Genomic DNA, 26,116 nt, shown 5'->3' with positions numbered 1-26,116 from the left:
AATTAATGGATAGGCTTGATGAATATAAATTATCATTTAATTTTTATTGTGAGTTATTACATTTATTTGAGGCTCAACAAATATCTGAAGAAGAAATTCATTTACGTGAAAAAGATTTTATTAAAAATTTGAAATACTTTCCACGTGAAAAGTACTTAAAACAAATGAAGATAAATGGTTATTCTTCAATGAAATAAATGACCGTTAGTAAAAACGATATTATTAATGAATTACACAAACCAGCAAGGAGAAATTATCCAAGAAGATCTACTATTACATTAGGAATTGATGATCTTTGGCAGGCTGATCTTGTTGAAATGGATTCGGGTAACTTAAAGGGAATATCCAAAATTAATAAGGGATATAAATATTTATTAACAATTATTGATACTTTTTCCAAATTTGCTTGGGCAATTCCTGTTAAAAATAAAACTGGAGAAAGCGTATTAAAGGCAATGAGTATTTGTTTTAAAAACCTATCGAAAAACCTTTCAGGTGCTTCACATTCAAGAATCGAAAGTTTGTCTCAAGGGGTTGACCCGAACTCACAGCATAAACCACCCAAAAATCTGCAAACTGATAATGGGAAAGAATTTCATAATAAAGATTTTAAAAAACTCATGGAATAAAATAAAATTAATCATTATTCGACATATAGTGATAAAAAAGCTGCAATTGTTGAAAGATTTAATAGATCACTCAAAGAATTAATGTGGAAACAATTCAGTATACAGGGTAATTACAAGTGTGTTGATATATTACCAAATTTGCTTAATATTTATAACAATAGAAAGCATAGAACTATAGGAATGACACCATGTGAAGCGTCTCAAAGACTAAGTCCGAAGGATGTGTCCGAAAGACACCTGAAGATGTGCCCAAAAGGCGCCCGAAAGGCACCTGAAAGACTAAGCCCAAGGGACGCTAAGTCCGAAGGACGCTTAGTTCAAGGGACGCGATTCAAAGTTGGTGATTATGTAAGGATTAATAAATTAAAACATATGTTTGAAAAAGGATATACACCTAATTGGTCAACTGAAATATTTGTAATAGATAAAGTTTTTAAAAACATACCTCCATATTATCATATTAAAGATATGAAAGGTGAAGAGATTAAAGGAACTTTTTATGAACAAGAACTATAAAAAACTAAAATTCCAACTAACATCTATTTAGTTGAAAAAATATTAAAAAGGAAAGGAAATAAAGTTTATGTTAAATGGTTAGGCTTTGATAATACACATAACCAATGGATAAATAAGAAGGATCTAATCACTTCATAAGCATCCTTCGGACTTAGCGTCGCTTGGACTTAGCGTCCTTGGACTTGTATTATAATTGGTCTTAATTTATAATTAGTCTTGATTCAGAATTTAACACTCTTAATTCAGGTCAAGCACCTGAAAGGCACCTGAAAGGTTTAGTCCGAAGGATGCCCTTAGTTTCTTTCAATATTTTAGAAGTTCTTCTTTTTTTTGTTGCTTTTATGAATGATTTTGGTGTTTTTTAGTTGATTTTGATAGAGGAAAAAATTTGCGCTAGAACATACCCTTTTGTATACTATTATATATGTTACACTTATATTATATGACATATATAGGGTGATTCAAAACAACCTTAAATATTTATATGACATCGGGGTTAAGAGGATACCGGAACGACGGGCGAACTCCGACGGGTGAACGCCTTCATCTAAGTATAACTAAAAGTGTCCATATATTACCAACGCTTTATAATTACATTACTGATATTATTATGTAGAGCAGTGCTCGGATTTAGTTGCACATTTCAGCCCGATTCTGTGGTTCACGCCTATTGCCCCCCTCTCACCGCTCGTACGTTAGCGACGAGTCGCCAGATATGCGTAACTAAGGACCGCGACGCTTTGTCTCAGGAGCGTCCGTATATAAGAATGCCTAAATATAATAATAAGACAATACTTCTCTATAATTAAAAGTTTTTCTTCAATATTTTATATCAATGAAATATAAAATATTGAAAAAAACTTTTAGAATTTTGATAATTTACGCGGTGCATTCAAAAAAATATTGTCATATTTATTATATTTGGGCATTCTTACATATGAACGCTCCTGAGACAAAGCGTCGCGCTCCTTAGTTACGCGTATCTGGCGTCTTGTCGGTAACGCACGAGCGGTGAGTGGGGGGCAATAGGCGTGAGCCACGGAATCGGGCCGAAATGTGCAACTAAATCCGAGCACTGATGTAGAGTAATGGAGCAATAAAATACAAGTATTGTGTTAAATATGTAGAGACAGAAAATATATTGGATTTCTACTCTATTTCTGTTCTATCGTCTCGTAGAACCAACGATTTTATATAGATATCTGTTTGCGTCACATACATATTTTGAATACAAATCTATTATATTGCTCATATTATCTCTTTTGATTTTATCATAATGTTATATATACATCATATATATATATATATATATATATATATATATATATATATATATATTTGGATCCAGCATCCTCTTAACCCCGACGTCATATAAATATTTGGACATTGGAATAAACGTTGGAGCTGTATCCTGTGTAGAATTGGTTCTTGGTGACAATCGAGGCAATCAAATAATATTGCCTTTTGAAACATGGAAATCATTAATGCAGAAACGTGCGGATATTGAACGGCTTCTACAATCGACTGAAACCCCATTGCGAATTCGAGATTTGACATTCGAAGTTGTTAAAATGTCTGATTCGCATATTATAAAAATAGGATTATCCAATAATTTTTGATATGAAGCCACTAACTCTATTATATTTAAACGATTTTGAAAAATGTAAATATTATATGTATTACCGGCTATGCGAAAATACGCATATTGTAAATGAAAAATTCAAACAATTTGTAACTATTTTACTGCGTAATAATCGCGAATGTATGCGACGCTGCAAAAGCGATACATGAAAGTGATATGTGTAACGGCGAATCACTCATAGATTGCGAGTTATTGACATGAGCTGTAAATGATATTCTTTACGATGCTTGTACTAAATAAGTTATTTTACTATTTATCTGTGAATTTAATTATTTATGTAAGAATAAAACTGTGTAATAGATATGCACAGGCTGCAAAACTTAGCATGCGAACGCTATCTCTCTTCCCCAAGTGCATGCGAACGCTATTCTTCTTCCACATGTATGCCTCGCGCTATCCTTTTTGCACCGCCTTGCAAACGCTATCTCTCTCTCTCTCTCTCTCTCTCTCTCTCTCTCTCTCTCTCTCTCTCTTTCTCCCACGCCAATGCAAATGCTATCTTCCTCCCACGTGTATGCAAACGCCATCCTTTTCCTACATGCATGCAATATAATTAGCGCTATCCTTATCCCATGCATTGAGGACGCCTCGCGCTATCTCTCTCGCACCTACTCGCGTATGCGTGCGTTCCCTCTTCCCCATAGACCTTTCGCCTATCGATTTCGCCGCGGTATTTCTCCCCCCTCTCCGCGGACACCTCGCCTACCGGTTAGGACGCGGACTCCTTCCACCCCCTTCGCGAACCCGTCACGAGTGGCACTTATATTGACCACGATCCCAACTGACCACGTTGAGATTGACCACGTTAATAGTGACCACGGTCCCGAATGATGACCATAATCCCGATTGACCACGGTCCCGATTGATCACGGTTCAAATTGACCACGGACCCGATTGACCACGTTGATATTGACCACAGTCCCGATTGAACACGTTAATATTTACCACGTTGCAATTAACCACGATGATATTGACCACGTTGACATTGACCACGGTCAAGATTAACCACGTTGATATTGACCACGGTCCCGATTGACCACGGTCACGATTGACCACGTTGATATTGACTACGGTCCCGATTGACCACATTGATATTGACCACGGTCCCGATTTACCACGTTGATATTGACCACGGTCCCGATTGACCACGTTGATATTGACCACGTTATTATTGACCACGTTAATATTGACCATGTTAATATTGACTACGTTAATATTGACTATGGTCCCGATTGAAAAACCATGTAACACACACACACACGCATGCGGGGATTGCCAGGAGGGCCTTCAGCCGCCCTCCCGCACCCCCTCCGCCTCCGCCGTCAGACCTTGCTTTACAACTTGCAAAGTATATGCCCCAGTAACGACATATATTGATCTGTAGTCAATCGGAAGCGTCATCAATATGAATGTGATCAATCGGGACCATGGTCAATATTAACGTGGTTAATATTAACGTGGTCAATATCAATGTGGTCAATCGCAACGTGGTCAAAAGCGACGCATGGTCAAGGTCAACGTGGTCAATCTGGACCGTGATCAATATCAACGTGGTCAATCGGGACCGTGGTCAATCTCAACCTGGTCAAACGGGACGTTCCCCCCTCGCCTATCGGTTTCGCCGCAGTCCCCCGCGTGACGTCATACCCCCCCCCGCGGCGGTTTCTTTTGCCTCTCGATTTTGCCGCGGTGCCCCGCGTGACATCATATTCCTCGCGCTGATCCCCCCCCCCCCCTCCACAGAGGACCTGCGTTAGAACCGGCCTAGATACACTATTATTATACGCTAATCTATATCTATATATTCAGTCAGTAATGAAAAAATAATTAACTGTAATGATAATACTACAACCAACAATAAAATTGATATCGACTTTTTTTAGACTGTAAGTGACAGAAAAATATTAATATGTCTATATCTTACGGTAAGTATACATTTAAGTACAAACACTCCCGTAGATGCAGATTCTTAGAATTATTATTATATACTGTTAGATATAAGACAATTTTGCATTTATCATTTAAACAGCGCGCCTTATAGTCTGGGGCCTTTTAATTTTGTTTAGTTTGCTGCTGCACTGCCAGAGTTATGCCTAGGGGATCACACTGTGTGCGCAATTGAAGTTGTGCTAGTCCTTGTTATGTTCGGAGAGGTTAAGCTGGTGTGATAATAAGGAGTTTATTTAGTTATAAGTAGAATAGTTTGGCTATTATTTTCTATCCCGACAGCATCAAAAGTTATCAGATTATGAGCCCAGGCCGTTCTTGAGCTCGGTGAATAACTGATTAGAATTTTTATCGTGAAATAAGTCTCGCATCGGCGTTTACACAACGTGGAAAATGGCGGATATGGAAAAATACAAAATTCCCCTTTTCAACGGATCTAATTTTAGAAACTGGAAATTGAAAATGGAATTTGCTGAACGAACTCGATTGGACTTTGTCGGAAATCCATATTACAAGATGGTTGAACTTTTGAAAAGTGACTCGGCCGCGGTAAAGGTGCAAAAACAATTAGAACTCGAAAATTTGGAAAAACATGATCGGAAACATGTCGTTCTCAAATAATCTAACGCGTCGCGGATAATCATTTAGAGTACGTAAAAGCCTGTGACAATGCATACCAAGTCAATTGTTATTGCGGAAGGAACTTTTGTTGTTAAAGTTCGATCCAAATTGCGAAACAATGGCGAATTATCTTTTAACATTCGATAAAGTAATTCGCGAATTGCGTGCGACAGGCGCTAAAACTCGAAGCGACAGATCTGATCTGCCATCTTCTTTTCACTATGCCAATGGAATTTAATCACATGATCACAGCTAGAGACGTTCTCGGCGGAAAACTTAACTATCGGCTTTGTTAAGAATCGTTTAATGGACGAAGGTTAAACGCCTGGATATCGGCAAGAAGAAACAGATGTTGGTCGGACCTTCAAATGCTTTTTTGGTATAATCAAACAAATTCAACTCAACTGAAAATATTTCGAAAGGCGGAGAAAATAAATTCAAGATTCAGTGCCATAAATGCGGTAGTTTTGAACATAAACGAGCTGATTGCAAAAAGAAACAGAATAGTCAAAACAATCAATCGAAGTCAGTCAATGCGGCTGTGAGTGCTCAAAAAGGGGATGATGGAAGCCCAGAATTTTGTTTTTCAGCTCATATTAACGAATGCTAAGTGTTTAATTGGGCTTTGGATTCTGATACTACGAAACATCTTGATAACAAAAATACACCAATGGGAAATATAAAGTCACTATAATATTCGGTTAAAATTAGAGTAGCAAAATCTGGTATTATTTTGCAGGCGAACAAGTTTGGTGACGTCAAAGTCTATTGTCTGGTGAATGGGAAAAAAGCTATATAACCATCAAGGAAGTTTTATTGGTTCCCGGCTTGGATTACAATCTCCTCTCTGTAAGAAAGTTAGAGAAGAATTTCCGTGATTTTCAAAAATGGGAAAGGTGTAATTGACAGGAATGGCTTGGGCTGCGGTGGCTACGATCTCCAATAAACAATTTTATGTGATAGATCTACACGAAGAGGAAAACGCGCTTTTTCCGGAATGCATCGAAATATGGCATATGAAATTGGGACATTTGGGAGATACGAAGCTACCGAGCCTCTTGGAAGGAATGAACGTGAACATAGACTCGCAGTCACCCATTGTGTGCAAGGTGTGCGTTGAGGGGAAATAGATAAAGTTACCTCACAATCAACAAAGAAAACATGCTACACAGGCATTGGTACACAGTGATTTGACGGGGCTTACTAATCCAACCTTGTATGATGGATACAGTTACGTAATCACTTTTCTCGATGATTACACACATTTTACTGCTGCTTACATGTTGAGCTCAAAGATCGAAATATTCCATTATTTCAAGATATACAAAGCGATGGCTACAGCGAAATTTTAACTGCAAGTTAAGCAGATTCCGTTGTGACAACGGAAGAGAATACCTGTCAAATGAAATTAAACATTATTTCGAGGAAAAAGGTATCTTTTTTGAATTCACGTAAGGTATACGCCGGAACAAAATGATATGGCCAAAAGACTTAATCGTACAATCTGCAAAAAAGCATGGTGCTTACTTTTAAACTCTGAATTGAGTAAAAGCTTCTGGTCGGATGCAATAAGAACAGCGGTTTATCTACTGAATCGGAGTCCGACGAGCGCGTTGAACGGAGAAGTTTCTGCTACCCTGTGATATAATATAAAACCAAATCTTAAAAAACTCAAAGTCTTCGGTTGTCTGGCATATCTGCATCTTCCAAAACAATTGGTTGTCGGAAAATTCGATTCCACGACTATATCACGTCTGATGATTGGTTACGTCACAAACGGATACAAGCTTTAAATTCCTGAGAAAAATAAGATCTACTATCGAAGAGACATTAAATTTGAAGGTTCAGGATACTACTTTGGACACTGAACTTTGGCTTCCCTCGGATGAAGTTCGTGAAGAAGAAAGACTGACGATTGAATCTCAATGGATGCTGCCTGCGACGAATCTTCGGAGGACGAGTTCTACAATGCGGAAAACGAAGGTGTCATACCTTCAACTCAAAACGCACAAGAAAAGTCTGAAGATGGCATTACATCGCAGCACGCATGTGACTTCTAAGCCCAAATATTTAAATGACTACGAAGTGATGGCTTTTAGTGCAATCTACCTCACAGATGTACCAGAAAACTTCGATGAAATCAACCTTCGCGAAGACAAAAAGGAATGGCTGCAAGCGGTTAATGAAGAGATGAATGCCCTGAAGAAGAATAATATTTGGACTCTTTGTAGTTTATCCAAAGGAAAGCAAGCTATTAGCAGTAGGTGAGTCTTTAAGATCAAATGCGATGGCTTGGGTAATATTGAGCGTAGAAAAGCAAGGTTAGTAATTAAAAGTTGCTGTAAACGACTTGGTCTTGACTATAGTGAAGTATACGCTCCTGTAGCGCACCTAACGACTTTGAGAGTTTTATTAGCAGTTATCAACGAGAGAAATTTACTTGCGTATCAAATGGACGTTAAGAATTCGTTCTTGCACAGCGATCTTGTGGAGGAAATTTTTATGAAGATACCTGAAGGCGTTAAGACGGATGATATTCAAACTGTAAATTAAATAAAACACTATATGGTCTTAAACAGATATCTCGAGCCTGGAATAGTACTTTTGATACCTTCATGAAAACTTTAGGAATGAAAAACTCAGAAACTGATCGATGTCTGTATATTGACGATTTCCGGAACGCAAAAATCGATTTGTTATTATATGAAATTAAACATTATTTCGAGGAAAAAGGTATCTTTTTTGAATTCACGGTAAGGTATACGCCGGAACAAAATGGTATGGCCAAAAGACTTAATCGTACAATCTGCAAAAAAGCATGGTGCTTACTTTTAAACTCTGAATTGAGTAAAAGCTTCTGGTCGGATGCAATAAGAACAGCGGTTTATCTACTGAATCGGAGTTCGACGAGCGCGTTGAACGGAGAAGTTTCTGCTACCCTGTGATATAATATAAAACCAAATCTTAACATAATTATATTAGTTGACATAATTATCGCGGAGAATGATGATAAAAAAATCCAACAAATAAAAATAGCACTAAAAAATAAATTTTACTTGAAATATTTGGGAAAGCGTGACACCTTTCTTGGAATTAAAATAACGGACCTAAACGAGTCTCTTTCTTAGTCAAGAGTCATATCTCAAGAAACATAATAAAAAAACTGTTAACTAAATTTAATATGAATGATTGTAAATCGATCAGAACGCCGACAGAAAGTAATTTCGTTAATGACAAGATAAATTAAGTGAAGACAAACCGTATCGCGAAGTAGGGTGTTTAATGTACTTGACTCAGACTACTAGACTTGATCTTAGTTTTTCAATCAATTTTTCGGTAGATTTCAAAGCAAACCAAAGGAAAACCATTGGAAAGGCCTAAAAAGAATCTTGAGATACATACAGGGTACACTAAACTATGGCCTAATCTATTACAAATCGACTAAGAGAAATAGAGAATCGTTGACTGGCTTTGTGGATGCTGACTTGGGAAGTACAGAAGACAGAAAATCTACATCAGGTTTTGTTTACCATTGTTTGGAAACATAATCTGTTGGATCACGCGAAGACAAAATACGGTTGCTCAATCTTCAACTGAAGCAAAATTTGTTGCTCTAGCCGCATGTGCAACAGAATATCTCTAGTTGAAAAATTTTATGAATGATTTCGATGTAACAGAAATAGTCCTATAATAGTATACGAAGATAACCAAGCATGTATTCATTCGTTAAAGAAATGGGAACATAAGCGTTTGAATGTGGATATTAAATATAATTTTGTAAAGGATTTAGTTGCAAACAAATAAATCGATGTCAAATATATCAGAACGGATGAACAAACGGCTGATATCATGACTAAATTTTGGGAGATAAATTTGTGATATTACGAGATAAGCTGGGTTTTAAGAGTAGCTCATAAGCAAAATCTTTTTTATTCTTTGTTTCATCACTTGTGTTCAACAAACTGTAGAATGACATGTTCGTTTTTTTTTTTGTTAGAAATTGACGAATGCAAAATTGAAGCGGAGTGTTAAGTATAAGACAATTTTGCATTTATCATTTAAACTGTGCGCTTTATAGTTTGGGGCCTTTTAGTTTTGTTTAGTTTGCGGCTGCGCAGCCAGAATTGTGCCGAGGGGATCGCGCTGTGTGTGCAGTTGAAGTCGTGCTAGTCCTTGTTACGTTCGGAGAGATTAAGCTAGTGTAATAACAAAGAGTTTATTTGGTTATTAGTGGAAACAGCTCGGCTATTACTTTCTATCTTGACAGCATCGAAAGTTATGATATACATATAATGTCTTTTTATATTAGGAGTTTGGATCGTCGGAATAATTAACCAAATTAGTTTCTCTGTAAATAAGAGTTTTATATTATAACCGTTTACAACGTATGTACAAAATTTACAGGTTACCTGTAAATAAGAGAAACGACAATTAAGGTCAATTATTCGTATCTCTCTCGCAGCTCTGCTGGCTCGACTATATTGTTTATAACCGTTAATTATCTTTATATGACTTATCCCAGCCTGTTTTCTTTCTTATATCTTCCTTCTATCTATATCTCTCCCTATCTTCCTCTCTCCCGCTGTTAATTCCTTTTGTACTCGATGAGACATCTGACAGGTGTCATGGAAGCGCGCGGAGCGTGCTAAGCGCGCTAAATTTAAAGAGAGTCTATTTTCTTTACATACATATTCCATTTTTATCTTTGTAGTACATATTAAGAAGGATGGCAAAAATACAATTACCAATGAAACTAATAATTACAAAGTAATTTAGTGAAAAGCTCTAATATGCATGTAGCTGATAGTGAATATACTATTCCATCTACTTTCAGTATATTTTCGAGCATACTTCCATCTTCACAGTTAATTTTTCAGTTTTTACTAAATATATAAAATAAATTATTATATGTTTCTAATATACCATTATAAATAGGTCTTATCTTGTAAATATGCATGATTATAAATGCTTAATATATATATATATATATATATATATATATATAGTATATATATATATATATATATATATGATCACTTATTTGTACGTATATGTCAGAAATTAATACATTATATTTTGATGACGTAAGTGCAAACTGAAACTGTAATCTCTATGGAAGACTGGGATTTTTAAGATAATTATAATGTAACAATCCCAGTAACTTGTAAATAATGTATTGATAATATCAACTAGTATTCTAGTAATTTATTATAAGTAGATTATTATATTATCTAGTAGAACCAAATTATAAAAAAATTTTTATCTTAGATTCAGTTTTGGTAAGTATATAATGCTCATTACTGAAAGTTCGGGCGTTACACCATTCGAAGAAAGCTTTGTAAAGACACTCAAGATTGATGGATTCACCTGTGAGTCGTCTGATATGCTAAATATGTCCAATGTCAGAGAACCTGGACAATTACACTATCAAATATTTATTCTAAAACATATGAGAAGAATATTTATTGGAGGACTTTATATTACATATTTACCATATTTTTGTATTTATTTCTTTATACGTTACTTAGAAGATATTATCACATATTTCTTTTTCTTCGTCCTATATACAATGTTTTATCAATGATTGTCTCTTAATTTAACTAATGTATGTGTCTTTCAATTTTCTTTTATAATTTTAAAATTCTATCTAATCTAATAATTCTATCTATAATTCTATAAAAATTATATTACAAAAGCCAGGTATAGTAATGGACATAGATATTCCGCAACTATTATAGCAAAACACAGTAAGTTATAAAATATTTTAAATCGAGTAAAAATCGAGTAAATGTTAAAAAAACATACATTTCACAAAAATATGCACATTCGATAGAATGATTATGGAGTCTTTAATTGTATTGCGAACCGATATTACTCGTATGGTTACAGGCGTTAAAGTATGCGAGTATAAAATATTATATTTAAAGTATTCGCATTAAATTTAATAATTATTAAATAATAATTTTTTTACTCCATATGCGTCCACTTATTGCAATATTTTGTAAAAATTAAAAAAAAAATTGGTAAAGTCAGGACTCGAATGTGCAACGGGCAGCGTTCTAATCCGCCGCCTTATCCTCTGCCCCACGCTGTTATTTGCTAACCTCTTTCGCTAATTCGGTATAGAAAGCGCACGACAAATTTTTAATGCAAATTTCTTGCGAATGCTTGAGTATTGCGTCGTGCCACTTGTCCATGAATTAGTGGGGGGTTAGTACTAAAACATATTTAAAGCTGAGCGAAATCCTTGTGTGCACGACTTGGCCCTCCCCTTGTAAGTTAATGTTCCAATAGATACGCGCGCGCTAATAACAAATATTTACAGTCGTACGATCCTTCAGAACCATCGTCGTATCTCATGTACTTCGATGTAAATAATTTGTACGGATGGGCGATGTGTCAATCGTTGCCTTACAAAGATTTCCAATGGGTTGATGACGTTACGAGCGTTGACTTGATGTCCGTGACACCGAACCCGCCTATCGGTTACAATCTAGAGGTCGACCTTGCGTATCCGCCCAACCTTTACGATTCTCACGCGGACTTGCCATTCTGCCCGACGCGCGATAAGCCGCCCGGAAAACACGACGAGAAACTTCTCGCCACGCTATGCGATAAGAGTCGTTACGTAATATATTATCGCAATTTGCAGCAATGCATTCGGCACGGATTACGCGTTACGAAAATACACAGAATATTACAATTCGCGCAATTTTCATGGCTGTGCGGATACATCGAATTAAACACGCGACTACGAATTAACACGAAAAACGAGGTCGAGAAAAATCTTTACAAATTGATGAATAACGCCGTGTTCGGTAAGACTATGGAGAACGTGCGCAATCATTCGAATGTCCGACTCGTGACTCGATGGGACGGGCGATATGGCGCGGAGGCGATGATCGCGAAGCCGAATTTTTATAGCAGAAGCATTTTCGCGGAGAATCTCGTAGCCGTGGAATTGCACAAACTCGAGATTAAGTTTAACAAACCGGTTTACGTGGGTATGTGTATTCTCGATGTGTCTAAGATTCGTTTATACGAATTTCACTACGAGTATATGCTACCGTTGTATCGAGATAAATGTAAAATAATGTATACCGATACGGATAGCCTCATTTATCGCATCGTGTGCGAGGATGTGTATGAAGATATGAAGCGCGACATTGGCAGATTTGATACGAGCGATTACGCGGTGGACAATGCGTATGGTATGCCTCTAGCTAATAAGAAAATACCTGGTGCTATGAAGGACGAGAAGGCCGGCGCGATTATGACGGAATTCGTCGGGCTTAGAGCGAAGATGTACGCGCTACGAGTCGAAGGTAGAGACGATATGAAAAGAATTAAGGGTGTTAAGAGCGGCGTTGTCGCGAGAACGAGAATTACGCGCGCTGTCTTCGACGAAGAATCGAGATGAGGCGCGAACAATCTTGCATAAGATCTAAGTTACACGAGGTGTATACGGTGTCGGAATTGAAGGTTGCGCTCAGCCCACATGACGATAAACGATATGTGATATCCGGAACTACGGATACTTTACCGTGGGGGCATTATAAAATACCGCGGTAAGGAGCGAGGAAAACGTCGTATATCGAGAATGTAATAAATAATATTTGCGTTTAATATAGTTTATTTTAATATAGCTTATTTTAATAAAATACTCCGAGAGCGCGATATAAGAGAATAACGAGCGCATGTCTTAAACTTGCTGACGCGTACCGGATCGGCTACTTTGAATTTCGCCGGAGTTGCGATTTTTATATTGCTGTATACCGTATTTAAAAGTTTATCGGCGATCGCTGGAGTTACGTCGACGGGTCTCACCTATAGTGCGATGTTTTCGCGCGTTATATTCCTCGACGAGTCGAGGTGATTCGTCGATCCATTTATACGTTCCGCTTAGCGTGAAATATTTCCACATAGAATTTTTGAGCGTGCGATTGAATCGTTCGACGATCGACGCTTTCATCACCGAGTACGTCGAGTAATGATTCACTTTGCGCTTTTCCGCGAATTTTTTCACCTCAGCGTTGTAGAATTCCTTTCCTTTGTCGGTCTGCAGATTTTTCGGACACCGCTTAGAGTTTCGCACTATCTTAGATAACGCTCGTGTAACCTCGTTCGCGCTCTTGCTTTTAAGCGGTACGGCCCAAGCGTATTTGCTTAACGCGTCGATAACGGTGAGTATGTAGTTGTGGCCTTTGTTGAGTCTCGCGTAAGGACGCATCTCGACCACATCCGCTTGCCATAGGTCGTCACTCTCCCCGATAGCTCGTCCGCGTCCCTCTTCAATCGCGATGTTGAATTTTCCAATTCTCGTATTTTTGCCGCGAAATTCGCCGCGACGCGCGATTTTTGAGTTAGTTCCTGTATTATTTTACCCTGATTGAACAGTATTTTACGGTCGCTCGCGCTTTTCGTCGAAGACTCCACGACATTGAGCGATATCATATTTTTTGCGGCTTCGATTCGATTGCTTAAACCGTTAATTCGTTTATCCAAGGTATTGATCCGTTTATCTAGAGCGTTAGCGTTAGATTCTGTTCTCGAAACGGAATTTTCCACAGCGTCTATCTGTTTACTTAGAATGTCGTCGCGCGCTTCGATCTTGGAAACAAAACTCTCCGCAGCGTCTATTCGTTTACTCAGAGCGTTATCGAGCTGGGTGAGCCTCGTGAATAGTAGAATGACGCCTTTCCTTGCCTCGTCCGCGTCTTTTCTCAATTGCGACGTAATTCCTTCAACGTAGCTTTTGCTCGTCGCGTCGGTGTCCTCCTCCGGCTTAGCCAGACGCTTTATCTTGCGCTCTCTCGCGTCGTACTCGACGGAAGAGCTTAGACACAGCGCGTTATCGGGCACGTAATTTCGCAGAGACTCGATAGCCGGACGTAGTCTTCCGGTTCTCGCGTCAACCACGGTTTTTTAAAGGCGTGCCGAATTTGCTCACGGACATCGCGAATTCCGCGCACGACTGCGGCGATCGTCGATGCGACGATTCGATTTATACTATCGCTCCCGTTTCGCGAAGCTCCTCGATTATCGATAGAATCTCGTTTTCGTGAGCGTTGTTGCCAGCTCGACGCGAAGCGTCCAGCAATCGCAGACAATTGCTCCCAATGAATGTAATCGATTCTATTATTCGTGATTCGCATGGTTAACGGTACGCGACCCGCGCCCATCTTTTTCGCGCTGCTGCCGTGAATAAGCGGAGCGATAACGAACTTGTATTTATATCCCTTATTTCCTAAAACAGATTTTTTAGCGTCATGGTCGCGTTTATGAGCGTTCGTTGTTAACAATATACTTTTGTATGTTAATTTATCCTTTTCTGTATATATGAGACTATCAAAATTTTTCATAAAGATTAATTCGTATAAACCGGGGGTACCGATGTATTTAATTTCATCTATAAGTATGGAGTCATTCGCGTCTACATCGAATCGCCTATTGCCAAGCATCGCGCCTTTCGCGCTAATGTACACTCCGTAAACGTGATCGATCTCATTCGGCGCTTCTCCGCCGAAAAGAGCCCCCATGTATTTTCGTCCTAACGGTCCTAGCCGACCGTGCGACATTTCACGATCTTGAGAAGTTCGCGAAGTTTGCCTAACGGGCGTTTCAAACGTTGAGGACGACTCGAGATTCTCGGGTTCGAACGTTTCCTCTTCAGTTTCGTCCCGCGCGAATGGATCTCTCTCGATAGGATACACGTTTAACGGAGTAGAAGCGGCGTCTAATCGTCCTCGCGCTCGTATTCGTTTCACTTTAGGTTTTTTCCAAGTGGGAGTCAACTCTTCTTCTTTCCATTTTTCCTCATTCCATTTTTCCTCGATGCTCGTCGTTACGGGCGAAGCGTCGATTGCGTCGAAGCGTTTCGCGTTTAATCTCGTCTCGCTCGATCTCGTCTCGCTCGGCGCGCTCGGCGATGCGTCACAGCGGTTCGACGATTGGCTTGAAACGGCTCTCCATCGCGATCTCGTTCTCCATTTTGCCGGTCTTTAACGCTCTGTGTTTTTTACGAATCGATGCGCGCGTTTTAGCGATCTCTTTCGCCGTTTTCTCTAGTTCGCCGATATCCGTCGCAGCCATCGTGATTAATAAATTGGTTCTTCTCGCTCGCGGGAGGGAGAGCGATCGACGCATTCGACGTATTCGCGACGACTGATCGCTCTACGGTATGGCGAAATCGTTAAACCCCCGCCTATATCTGCCGGCGCTAAGCGCGCTATCTTTATCGATCACTAGGAAACCATATCTATATCGCCAACACGCGCTAGAATTTTCATTCTCATAGGACATATCTGTGTTCACGTGATCGTTGTATGCGTGACGCAAATTAGTGCCATCTTGCTTAAAAAGAATCAACAGATTCGCGTTATCTCGAATCAAATGCTTTGGTATTTTAGCATACGTTTGGCACAGATAGAAGCAATCGATGTTCGAGTGTCGACCCATAGCGAAGTACTCTCTAATAGTATTCTGTTTGTCGCACGCTACGTCGTCGAATACGAATATAGAATTCGGGAGCGCTTCGCTAGGCGTAATAACATCAGAGTTATCGGAAAATGTGAAATAACCTATATCTTTCATCGGTGCCAATACATTCTCTAAATACTGATATTTAGGCTGTTGCAATGACTTCGAGTAAACGTAAACGTTCTCGAAGCGTACGCCGTGCGGGCTCTCCAACAAACTTAGCGCGTTCGTTTTACCGCAATTAGAGGGACCGCAAATGAGGCAGCGAATAGCGCTCGGTAATAGACGACCGTGTCTGCGCGCTTCCTCCGACGGTCGCGCCCTACCATCGAGATTCGTCACCCTTATCGCGATCGGTTGCCGCACAAAGCGCATTCCTCTCGCTGCGCGCGTGCGCGGTACACTCGCGCGAGGCAGGGCGAGACCTTTTTATTTATATACGAATAGATCGCCATCGATCGCGCAGTAGCGAATCGCGCGCGGTGAATCGAGATGTTTATCCTACTAATAGATAGCGACGATATTCTCGATTTCACCGCCGATCAGTTACGGTATATCCCGAAAATAATTTTGCTAAAGCACTTCGGTCGCTACGTGGAACGATTGTGGGAGAAACTGCCCGAATATATAAGAGTGGATCCGGAGGTGCGGCGCTACCGTCGATGCCTAGAGCATTATAATTGCCCCTGGCAACGAACGCACATCGACGATCCGGCGCCGCTCGTTAAAGATTGCGGCGAATGCAATTCGCGAAACGGCGGTACGGTGTGAGCTGCGGCGCTGGCTTATTGAACCGAGCGATAAATGCGCTCCCTTTCGAACTGCATATACCTGGATATCAATTTTGCGGGCCGGGTACCCGTCTCGCGAAACGACTCGCGCGAGGCGATCGAGGCGTCAATCCTCTTGACGCGGCCTGCCGCGAGCACGACATCGCGTACTCGCGAAGCTGCGAGTTCGCCGATCGACACGCCGCCGACCGCGCGCTCGCCGAGAAAGCGCGCGAGCGCGTCGCGGCGAGAGACTCGACTCTCGGCGAGAGAGCCGCCGCGGCGGTTGTATGGATGGCTATGAAATAGAAGACGAAACTCGGAATGGGTACGACAAAAATCAAGAGAAGAAAGATCAAAAGAAAAACGACCGCTACGAGGAAAAGGAGAATGACCGCTACGAGGAAAAGAACGCTTCCGATAGCGAAACGCGGTGGCTTCTTACCCCTATTACCGTTATTGGGAGCTCTCGGTTCTTTAGTTGGGGGAGCGGCGGGAATCGCGAAAGCGGTAAACGATCGCAAAGCGGCGCGACGACAGCTGGAGGAGTTGCAGCGCCACGATCGCGAGATGGAGGGTCGCGGTTTATATCTCGCGCCGTACAAGCGCGAGAGTGGCGCGTCCTCGGCGAGAAGAAGAAAAAACGCTAAAAAAAACTTCGCGTGAACAGACGCTAGAGATCCTCCCATCCGTCGGAGCAACGACGAATGAACAGTTAAATCGCGCGGCGATACTCTCGCGCGTGCCTCACTTTAGAGGCATGTTTATGCGTGACGCGCTTCCATCGCGGGCGCGCCGCGACGAGAGCGGCATTGTGAATTTAAACGACGCGTCCGGACCGGGTACTCATTGGGTGGCGTACGCGAAAAAAGGGGGCGACGCGATTTACTACGGCTGTTTCGGCGATCTTCGTCCTCCGCACGAACTCGCGCGTTATCTCGGGCGCGACGCGAACATTCGATACAATCGTCGCTCCGAGCAGATGCGCGATCAAAATATCTGCGGACAATTGAATCTTCGATTTCTCTGAGGAATCGATTGGAGGAATCGCCGACTATAATATCGACCGTCGTTCGTCGATCGAGCGCAGTTCGATCGCTCTCGCCGATCATGTCGCTGACTCTCATTCTTTCCGGACGAAGCAGCGTTCTCGCGGCGAGTTATTTTCCACCTCTTGATTTAAACGACGACGATTACGAATTAGGTTTAACCAATTTCGAAACTTATAATACGATACCGAATATAAATTCCGCGAATAATAAATTTTACTTCGATGATAACGACGAGATTATCGCGATTCCAGTGGGATCTTACGAGTTAAGCGCTATAAACGCGTATCTAAGAGCGGCGATTCGTCACAAATGACGAGCAAAAGAGGAGAGGCGAGAGCGCGAAAACGAGGAACCGGAAACGAGCGATGACGATTACATATACGATGTTGGCGGCGACTATTTCGAAGACGATGAGAATGGTGATAAGAGTGAAAATTCTATAACGCTTCGCGGTAACGATAACACTGAGAAGCGAAATTAATTGCGCGTATCGAATAAATTTCACAAAACCCGATAATATCGGTTCGCTACTAGGTTTCTCGTCTCGCGTGTTACATCCGAATAAATGGTACGCGTCCGATAAGCCGATAAATATTATGGCCATTAACCTCATTCGGGTAGAGTGCAACGTCACGACAGGGGCGTATCATAACGACAAATCCACGCATACTATACACGAGTTCGCGCCTAACGTTCCACCCGGATATAAAGTGTCGGAGATCCCGACGCAGATCATTTATCTCCCGATCATCGCGCGGACCATTATCGATATAAACGTGCGTGTTGTGGACCAAAACGGAAAATTGATCGATTTTCGCGGCGAGGAGATCACGATTCGTCTGCACGTGCGGCGAAAACGGTAAAGAAGCGCGCGATGCTCGTAGTGAACGGGTCGAACGCGAGAAATGCGCTCGTCGTCGCCATCACGTCGCCTCTAGACGCGGAAAAGAGAAGGAAGAAGGGAGGAAGATTGACCGTCGCCAACGCGGCTTTCCTGCGCTCCTTGGGTTTTGTCGTGCCGAGGACCGCTTCTTCGTAAAAGCGGAATGTGCGACATTCTAAGCATCGGTGGGGAGCCGATCTTCGACGATCGCATCGTCAAGATCGAGACACACACGTACAACCCTTACGCTAATACCACGTTCGGGAATAGCGACGAGATACGAATTCCTATACAACAGCAGGATTTATACACGTTACCTTGCGATAGTTTTCTCTACGTCGAGGGCAGACTCGAGTCGAAGGAGGTGCCGAGCGCGCAAGGGGAAATCGCGTCAGTGACGAGACTAGTAAACAATTGTGCGGCGTTTATGTTCGAGAAGATTCGTTACGAGCTCGACGGCGTGGAGATTGATCGAAGCAGAAACGTCGGAATAACGAGCACGATCAAGAATTACGCGTCGCTGACGGTCGAAAGAGGCAAAATATTAAAAAACGCTGGATGGGACTTATTAGCGACAACTCATTCATCGATCGGCGATTTCAACTTTTGCGTACCTCTCAACGTGCTATTAGGTTTTTGCGAAGATTACAAGCGCGTTGTGATCAACGCGCTACACGAACTTATTCTAATACGAGCGCGCAACGATAACAATTGCATCATATCGCGCGAAACGCAAGAACCTAAAATCGTTTTGTTAAAAATACAATGGCGAATGCCTATATAGTATTAAACGATGTTAATAAATTAAGATTATTGCGCACATTAGATAGCGGACGATACCTGAGCGTCGCTTTTCGCTCGTGGGATCTCTATGAGTTTCCGCTTCTACAGAGCACGACCAAACACTCGTGGGCCGTCAAAGCGGCGATGCAGCTCGAGAAACCGCGATACGATATCTTCGCGTTACAATCCGGAAAGAAGAACGTTCTGTCCGAGGAGCCTTCTTTATTCGACGATTGCAAACTGATTAATGTCAAACTGTATCTTAATTTCAATTTTTATTCTTACGACGACATGAACCTAGATTTCGATAAGCGCAAAGTCGCCGTGTTATACGACATGTACTCGAAATTTCGAAGAACGTACTACGGATGCGACAACGACGAAGCGCTGTTAAATATAAATAAATTTTTAACCCACGGCCCGCTCGTAGTCATCGACTGTTCTCGACAGAACGAGTCGATCAAGAGCGCCACCGTGGACGTTCGCGTAGAATTCGACTGCAAGCAGAACATCCCCCTAACACCACAGCCTACTGTCTTATCATTCACGATCGAGTGGTAGAGTACAATCCGCTCACTAACGTCGTGCGCAGAATCGTATAAGCGCAACGATATTCGAAAAAGTATGGAGGGAGAATAAAACGCTTAGGAAAAAATCTAGGAGGGGACACTTCGAGTACCGCTAACAACGACGATGGACGCGCCGATCTTCGTCGATCTTCAAGGTTTCGTAGTTAACGAGAAATTCGTCGCGAAAGAAGTAGCCGTGTTAAGAAATGGCGTGAAATTGACGCATCACATCTTTCGCCCGCCAATGTCGTGGGATCTGCTCACGAGAGCGGAAAAATCGCGAGCGTGTTGGCTGATATCGAATCATCACCAGCTAAAGTGGAACAATGGACACGCGAATTACGGGTCGATGAAGAGACTCGTTCGAGACGCCGTCTGTCGAGGATCTAGCCCCGATTCGACGGTGCGAATCTACGTCAAAGGTCACGAAAACAAAAAGTGGTTGATCGAGATCTTGGGAAACGTCGCCGACGATCGCGACATAGTCGTCTCCGTCGAGACTATCGACGCCGATTACGAGGACATCGAACGTTTGGAGACTCTGAACGCTTCGCGGGCCTTTCGCTGCGGATATCACGCGAAGAATTGCGCGTTAGAGAACGCGTGCAAATTGCACGATTGGTGGTTCGAGCGGCGCGATCATTTGCGCGATATGTGTGATTGATTTTATATTATAAATTATATTGAATTATTGTATATTATATATAATCTATAAATTTAAGCTTTATATATAATCTATAAATTTAAGCTTTATATATAATCTATAAATTTAAGCTTTATATAATGTATCAAATCAATTATATTACTTTATATCTACTCATTTGTATTATATATTATATTGAATTATTGTATATTATATATAATCTATAAATTTAAGTTTATATATAATGTATCGAGTCAATTATATAATCTATAAATTTAAATATAATGTGTGTATCGAGTCAATTATATAATCTATAAATTTAATTGTATATTTAAGCTTTATATATAATGTATCGAATCAATTATATAATCTATAAATTTAATCATGAATGTATTAATCATACTGTCGCAAAATACACGCTATACGAACGAACCGCGTTTTTCCTTTATCGCGGTCGCGTATCCATCCTCGCGATAATAGCTCGCGCATCTCCTATTTTAAAAGGTTTATACGATGTTCGTCAGGAAGTATTAGACTATTCGCGAAGCAGTATTAATAAAAGTGTATTAAAAATGCCATCGCTTATTGAATTGGTTCTATGTCGAGGTCAATACAACGCGGCGTGGTGGGCGGAGAATCTGGTAACGGGGCTATTGAGAGCCCTGTTCAATCTCGTAGTATTTCAAAGAGTAAGTAATATTTATTTTATATTAAAATTATATTTTATATTATGTTTTATATTATGATTCGATTTAATTTATAGTATAACTATACGAAAGATATCCAGATTCCTGGATTTTTAAATGTCGAGTATCGACGATACGCGCGAATGATGCGGCGTTACGAGCGCGACCTCCGCGAAGACGTGTGGAAGGACAACGGCCCCGACGGTCTTTATCTAGATCTGAGACGTCTCTTCGGGCTCGAGCCCTACGAGGAAGATACGGCGGAAAAATCGTGGAACGAGTCCTACGAGGAAGACGCGACGGAAGAACAGCGGGACGAGCCTCCGAGCAAGAGGCCGAAAAATTAATCGCGAGTATCTTTTTAAAATTCGTGATATATTAAATATTAAATTAGTATACTAATAAAATTTCTTTTTTGTTTCAGAAGAAGCAAATATTTTATTATACATATTTTATTATACATATTACATATTTTATTATACATATTACATATTTTATTGTACATATTACATATTTTATTACACATATTATATATTTTATTATACATATTTTATTATTTATATTAAACGTATTTTTCTAAAATAGCTTTGTTTATGTCTACATATTAAACGAACGCTATTTTTATCGCGAACGCGTATCCTTCCGCGATAAGAGAGTGCCGACGCTTACTACGAGAGGCGCGAAAGAAGGATAGCGCCGATACTTACTACGAGAGGCGCGAAAGAAGAATAGCGCCGACGCTTACTACGAGAAGCGCGAGAGCGAGAGGATGCGGGAGAAGAAAAGAGGAGCGTAAAGAATCGACGCTTCGTTTAACGTACAGCGTTTATTCATAAGAATCATATCTTACAAATGCGCGCGCATGCGATACACGAAATATATAAATATGGGCAAAAATCAAATTTTATTAATGTATAAAATTACTCCATGTCGAACGGCTGCGATTCGGGCTCGTAATCCGCCAATCGTACACCCGTCCGCGATTCACCCTCGTCGACCGTCGCCGGTTCGACCTCGTCCTCCATCAGCCGCGATTCGGGCTCCTCGCCGATCGGCCGCGGTTCGGGCTCCTCGTCGATCGGCGGCGATTCGGGCTCCTCGTCGATCGGCGATGCGACGACTCGACTAACCTCGGAAACGGCGAAGTCGCGCTCGCTCTCGCGAAGCAGACCGATTAACTCGGGGATGGCGAAGTCGCGCTCGCGCTCGTGAAGCCGACCGATTAAGTCGAACCGTTCGGGGGCTTGCGCGACATCGCGTCGGCGAGCGTCGCGCAACGCGCTATGAACGCTTTGTGCCTGTGCGAGCATAGTTCTCGTCCTAGTTATTAAATCGTAGAGCGATTCTCGCGCCGTTCTTATACAGCCCTCTATTTCTTGTCTAAAATACAAAAGTAAAAAGTTATTAAAAGAGTTATTAAAAGGTTATTAAAACATTATAATTTATTATAAAAAAATATTATAAAAAATTCCGATCGAATACTTACATTAAACGCGCGATATCTATGTCTCCGTTCAACTGAAAAATGAGTCTAAACGAATCCGGACTATTCTCGATAACACCTTGCGCCTCCACGCGCAGATCCGTGGCGAGGTCTCCCAAAACGTAGGACTTTATCGCGATTAAATATCCGTTTACATTAATATAATCGGCCGCGTTAATTATCTGTTCGATTCGTTCCATATCGAACAGTTCGCGACCGATTTTAACTTTTGCTACTTCGCGCTCCACCGTTTCGCGCTTCACCGTTTCGTCGCTTCGCTATCTCGCGAGCGAGAATACTTTGACGCTTCTCGAAACGATCTCGTGTTTATAAGAATCGACGCGCGGATGCCGCGGTACGATTTATCGATCGCGCCGCGGCATCCGCGCGTCGATTCTTCCTTCCGCGACCGCTCCTCTAATCGCTCGACTCGAGCGGAGACGAACGAGTAATAAAGATAGATTATAAAGGAAAATAACAACAATAGATTTTAAAGGAAAATAATAAAAAAATAATGTTATAAGAGGAACTCGAACATCCGCTAGATAACGCGCATCCCGAATACTCGGCGAACGTTTATCGTCGCCGGAAGGGGTATCTCTAATCGCTCATCGAGTGTCCTTCTTAGGGGGCAAACGAATAATAAAAATAGAAATAACAAAAAACATCCGCTAGATAACGCGCATCGCTGGAAGGGGTATCTCTAATCGCTCATCGAGTGTCCTTCTTAGGGAGCAAACGAATAATAAAAATAGAAATAACAAAAAATATCCGCTAGATAACGCGCATCCCGAATACTCGGCGAACATTTATCGTCGCCGGAAAGAGTATCTCTAATCGCTCATCGAGTGTTCTTCTTAGGGGATAAACGAATAATAAAAATAGAAATAACAAAAAACGAAACTGCGAGAGGAACTCGAGCGTCCGCTAGATAACGCGCATTCCGAACGCTCGACGTTGAAAGAGGCGCGTTTCTCTAATCGAGGCGAGTCGCGACTCTCCCTCAAACGAATCGTCGACGCATTTCCCCCTCCCCCACCCGCGTCATTCGTCGACGATAAAAACAGGCGTCTCGCGGAACGCGCGAATCAATCGCGCCCGGCGTCTCTCGATAGTTTACCGCGTCTTTCGTCGCTCCGCGCGATGACTGATGCGAGGACGGCTCTTCTCGTTCTAGCGACGACGCTCGTCACCGCGACGGTCGCCGCCGCGCCCTCCGACTCGGAGAAGATCGAGGCGCTCCGTTTCCTGCGCGTGTACGGTTTTCTGAAGGACGACGGGGGATCGCTGTCGTCCGATAACGCGACGTCTCTGCGTCGCGCGCTATTGCTATTTCAAGAATACTATCAATTGTCCGGAAACGGTGCGTTAGACACCGTTACGCTTCACCTTATGCGCAAACCGCGATGCGGTCTCGCGGACATTCCCGATCGCGCGTATAGCCCGATCGCGCGAAAATGGCCGAAAACGTGTCTCACGTGGAATTTTCAGGTGCGCATTGCGGCGCGTGGACGCCGCGTTGATAATGAATCACCGATTGTATATAGCTAATCGCCGCAACGTATGGTCGGTCGACATGACCGAGAAACGCTACGGTAGACCCATGACGCTCACGGATTACGCGACGTTTCTACCGGCGAATTTCACGCGCCTATCCGCCGCGTATCGAACACCCTCGGGCGATCTTGCGCTATTCGCGGACGATTCGATCTACCTCGCTGTATATCCCAGTCTTAAGCTAAAATCGGGTTGGCTGAGATATCTCCACGATATCGGACTTCCTCGAAACGTTAAGATCAACGCAGCGATAAATACGCATACGGGACGAACCTACGCTATATACGACGATGATAAGGTCGCGGAAATCGACGAGTGTCACATGATAGTCGTTAGATACGCTCCGTTAAAAGAGATATTTCCCGGAATTCTGTCCGCGATAACGTCAGCCTTCCGATACATCGATGGTAATCTATATTTCTTTGCCAAACGTCAATTCTACGCCTTCAACGAATTCACGAATATCGTAACCTCGGCGGGTGCTTTCGATCTACACGCGCTCGGCATCGAGTGTCCTACGGATGGACTGCTAAGGCAATTGCGCGATTTCCTTAGTCGCGTCTATCGTCTCGGCGACGCGACCGAAAGAGAGAAGATCGACGATGAGAACGACTAGAGCGACCCTACCGTCATTTTTTAAAAATAGAATATATAAAAAAAAGCGCGCGAAAGGGGAAGAAGCGATCTCTACGCGAGTATATAAAGATCGTCCATCCGTTAAGCGCTTCATTATTGACGGAGAACGCCGAAGCTAACGCGCGAGAAAGAACAAACGAGAAAGAACGAGCGACGATGTACGCGACAATGGGACAACCGCAGCAGCAACACTCATTCGACGATCGATTGAGGCTAACCGAGCGAGACCGCGAAGATAACGCGGAATACGCTAAAAAAGCTAAAAAGGATAATGGGTAAAACTATCAAACGTTTATTCGAACTAATAATTCACTAGCGCTGTTTCTCTCATCGCTCGCATCTATTTTTAGACGAGATCGCGATCGGACGCCGAGACGCGACGCGGACGTCTCGGTCACACGACCGCTCAGAATCTTAGGAAGACGCTATCCATTGACCAAAACCGCGTATAAACATCTGGAAGTCAGCGTAAACGTCCGCCGACCCTCTTTCGTGGAAATCGTCCTCGGAGATTGTCACGGCAAAGAGATCTCGCTAACGCCGGATACGTGGAAGGAACTGCTCGATCTACGATCCACGCTTCTGTCGCACTTTCGCTCCGACGAGCGCGACGAGGCACGCCCTCCGGCGCCGATATACATCGGACAGTTGACGCTACGATTCGGCAAACTCAACAATCTTCGAATACTCCGTCTCAAAACGCCCAAGGTTCGTCTGGCCGTATCGAAGAGCACCGTCGTAACTATATTAAATCTGGAACTTTGCGTCAACCGCATCGTTGCATCTTTAAGCGGATTAACCACGCGCGTGGACAACAAGCTGACTCGTTTCCTCGACATCGCGGCAGGCGCTCGCGATACGGCGCTTGTTCCCGCGACGATACGCGAGAGCGATAACTTCGACCGCAACGATCTGATCGATTGCGAGCTGCAGGCTCGGCTCTTCGGGGAATCGTGATACGCTTATCCGCGTACTCGTATTATCGTATTATTAATATATTAAAAATATTGTAAAAGAAAACAATAAAAACACTTCGCTTTCGCTAGAACGACGATCTCTCTTTATTCCACGACCTTTCAACGATACGCCATCTCGCTCGAGCGATAAGCGCGCCTGTATCGCCGCTAACCGTTCCTCTCTCCGTCTCCCTCGACGCCGAATACCCGGTGTCCGCTCGCGGATCGCGCGCTAGAAGCGACGCGCGTCCTTAAAGAATCGCG

At 42.2% G+C, this 26,116-nt stretch overlaps 3 protein-coding genes across 3 annotated transcripts; all 3 read left to right on the top strand.

The window, feature by feature from the left end:
* Window positions 1–710: 710 nt before the first annotated feature.
* LOC138944206 (uncharacterized) lies at window positions 711–1,145 on the top strand. Its single transcript, XM_070315113.1, has one exon. It carries the CDS (start codon window positions 711–713, stop codon window positions 1,143–1,145), a length of 435 nt encoding a protein of 144 aa, XP_070171214.1.
* Window positions 1,146–18,702: 17,557 nt separating this feature from the next.
* LOC138944205 (uncharacterized) lies at window positions 18,703–19,883 on the top strand. Its single transcript, XM_070315112.1, has 2 exons — window positions 18,703–19,171; window positions 19,366–19,883. Exons 1-2 carry the CDS (start codon window positions 18,703–18,705, stop codon window positions 19,881–19,883), a joined length of 987 nt encoding a protein of 328 aa, XP_070171213.1.
* A 5,169-nt stretch (window positions 19,884–25,052) lies between these two features.
* LOC138944204 (uncharacterized) lies at window positions 25,053–25,853 on the top strand. The gene is made up of 2 exons (XM_070315111.1): window positions 25,053–25,171; window positions 25,247–25,853. The coding sequence occupies exons 1-2, from the start codon at window positions 25,053–25,055 to the stop codon at window positions 25,851–25,853; spliced, it is 726 nt and encodes a 241-aa protein (XP_070171212.1).
* The last annotated feature ends 263 nt before the right edge of the window (window positions 25,854–26,116 follow it).

Source organism: Polyergus mexicanus, unplaced genomic scaffold (genome assembly GCF_030449975.1).
Source record: "Polyergus mexicanus isolate NDT 795.1 unplaced genomic scaffold, iyPolMexi1.0 SCAF_116, whole genome shotgun sequence".
NCBI lineage: Eukaryota > Metazoa > Arthropoda > Insecta > Hymenoptera > Formicidae > Polyergus > Polyergus mexicanus.
This window is presented reverse-complemented; position numbering and strand designations above follow the sequence as displayed.

Excerpts from the sequence above, each read along its gene's own strand:
- LOC138944204 (XM_070315111.1), top strand. The coding sequence starts at position 25,053 with ATGTACGCGACAATGGGACAACCGCAGCAGCAACACTCATTCGACGAT. Across the intron at positions 25,172-25,246 it reads AAAGCTAAAAAGGATAATGG|ACGAGATCGCGATCGGACGC; the intron begins GTAAAACTATCA and ends ATCTATTTTTAG.
- LOC138944206 (XM_070315113.1), top strand. The coding sequence starts at position 711 with ATGTGGAAACAATTCAGTATACAGGGTAATTACAAGTGTGTTGATATA.
- LOC138944205 (XM_070315112.1), top strand. The coding sequence starts at position 18,703 with ATGTGCGACATTCTAAGCATCGGTGGGGAGCCGATCTTCGACGATCGC. Across the intron at positions 19,172-19,365 it reads ACCTCTCAACGTGCTATTAG|ATAGCGGACGATACCTGAGC; the intron begins GTTTTTGCGAAG and ends TGCGCACATTAG.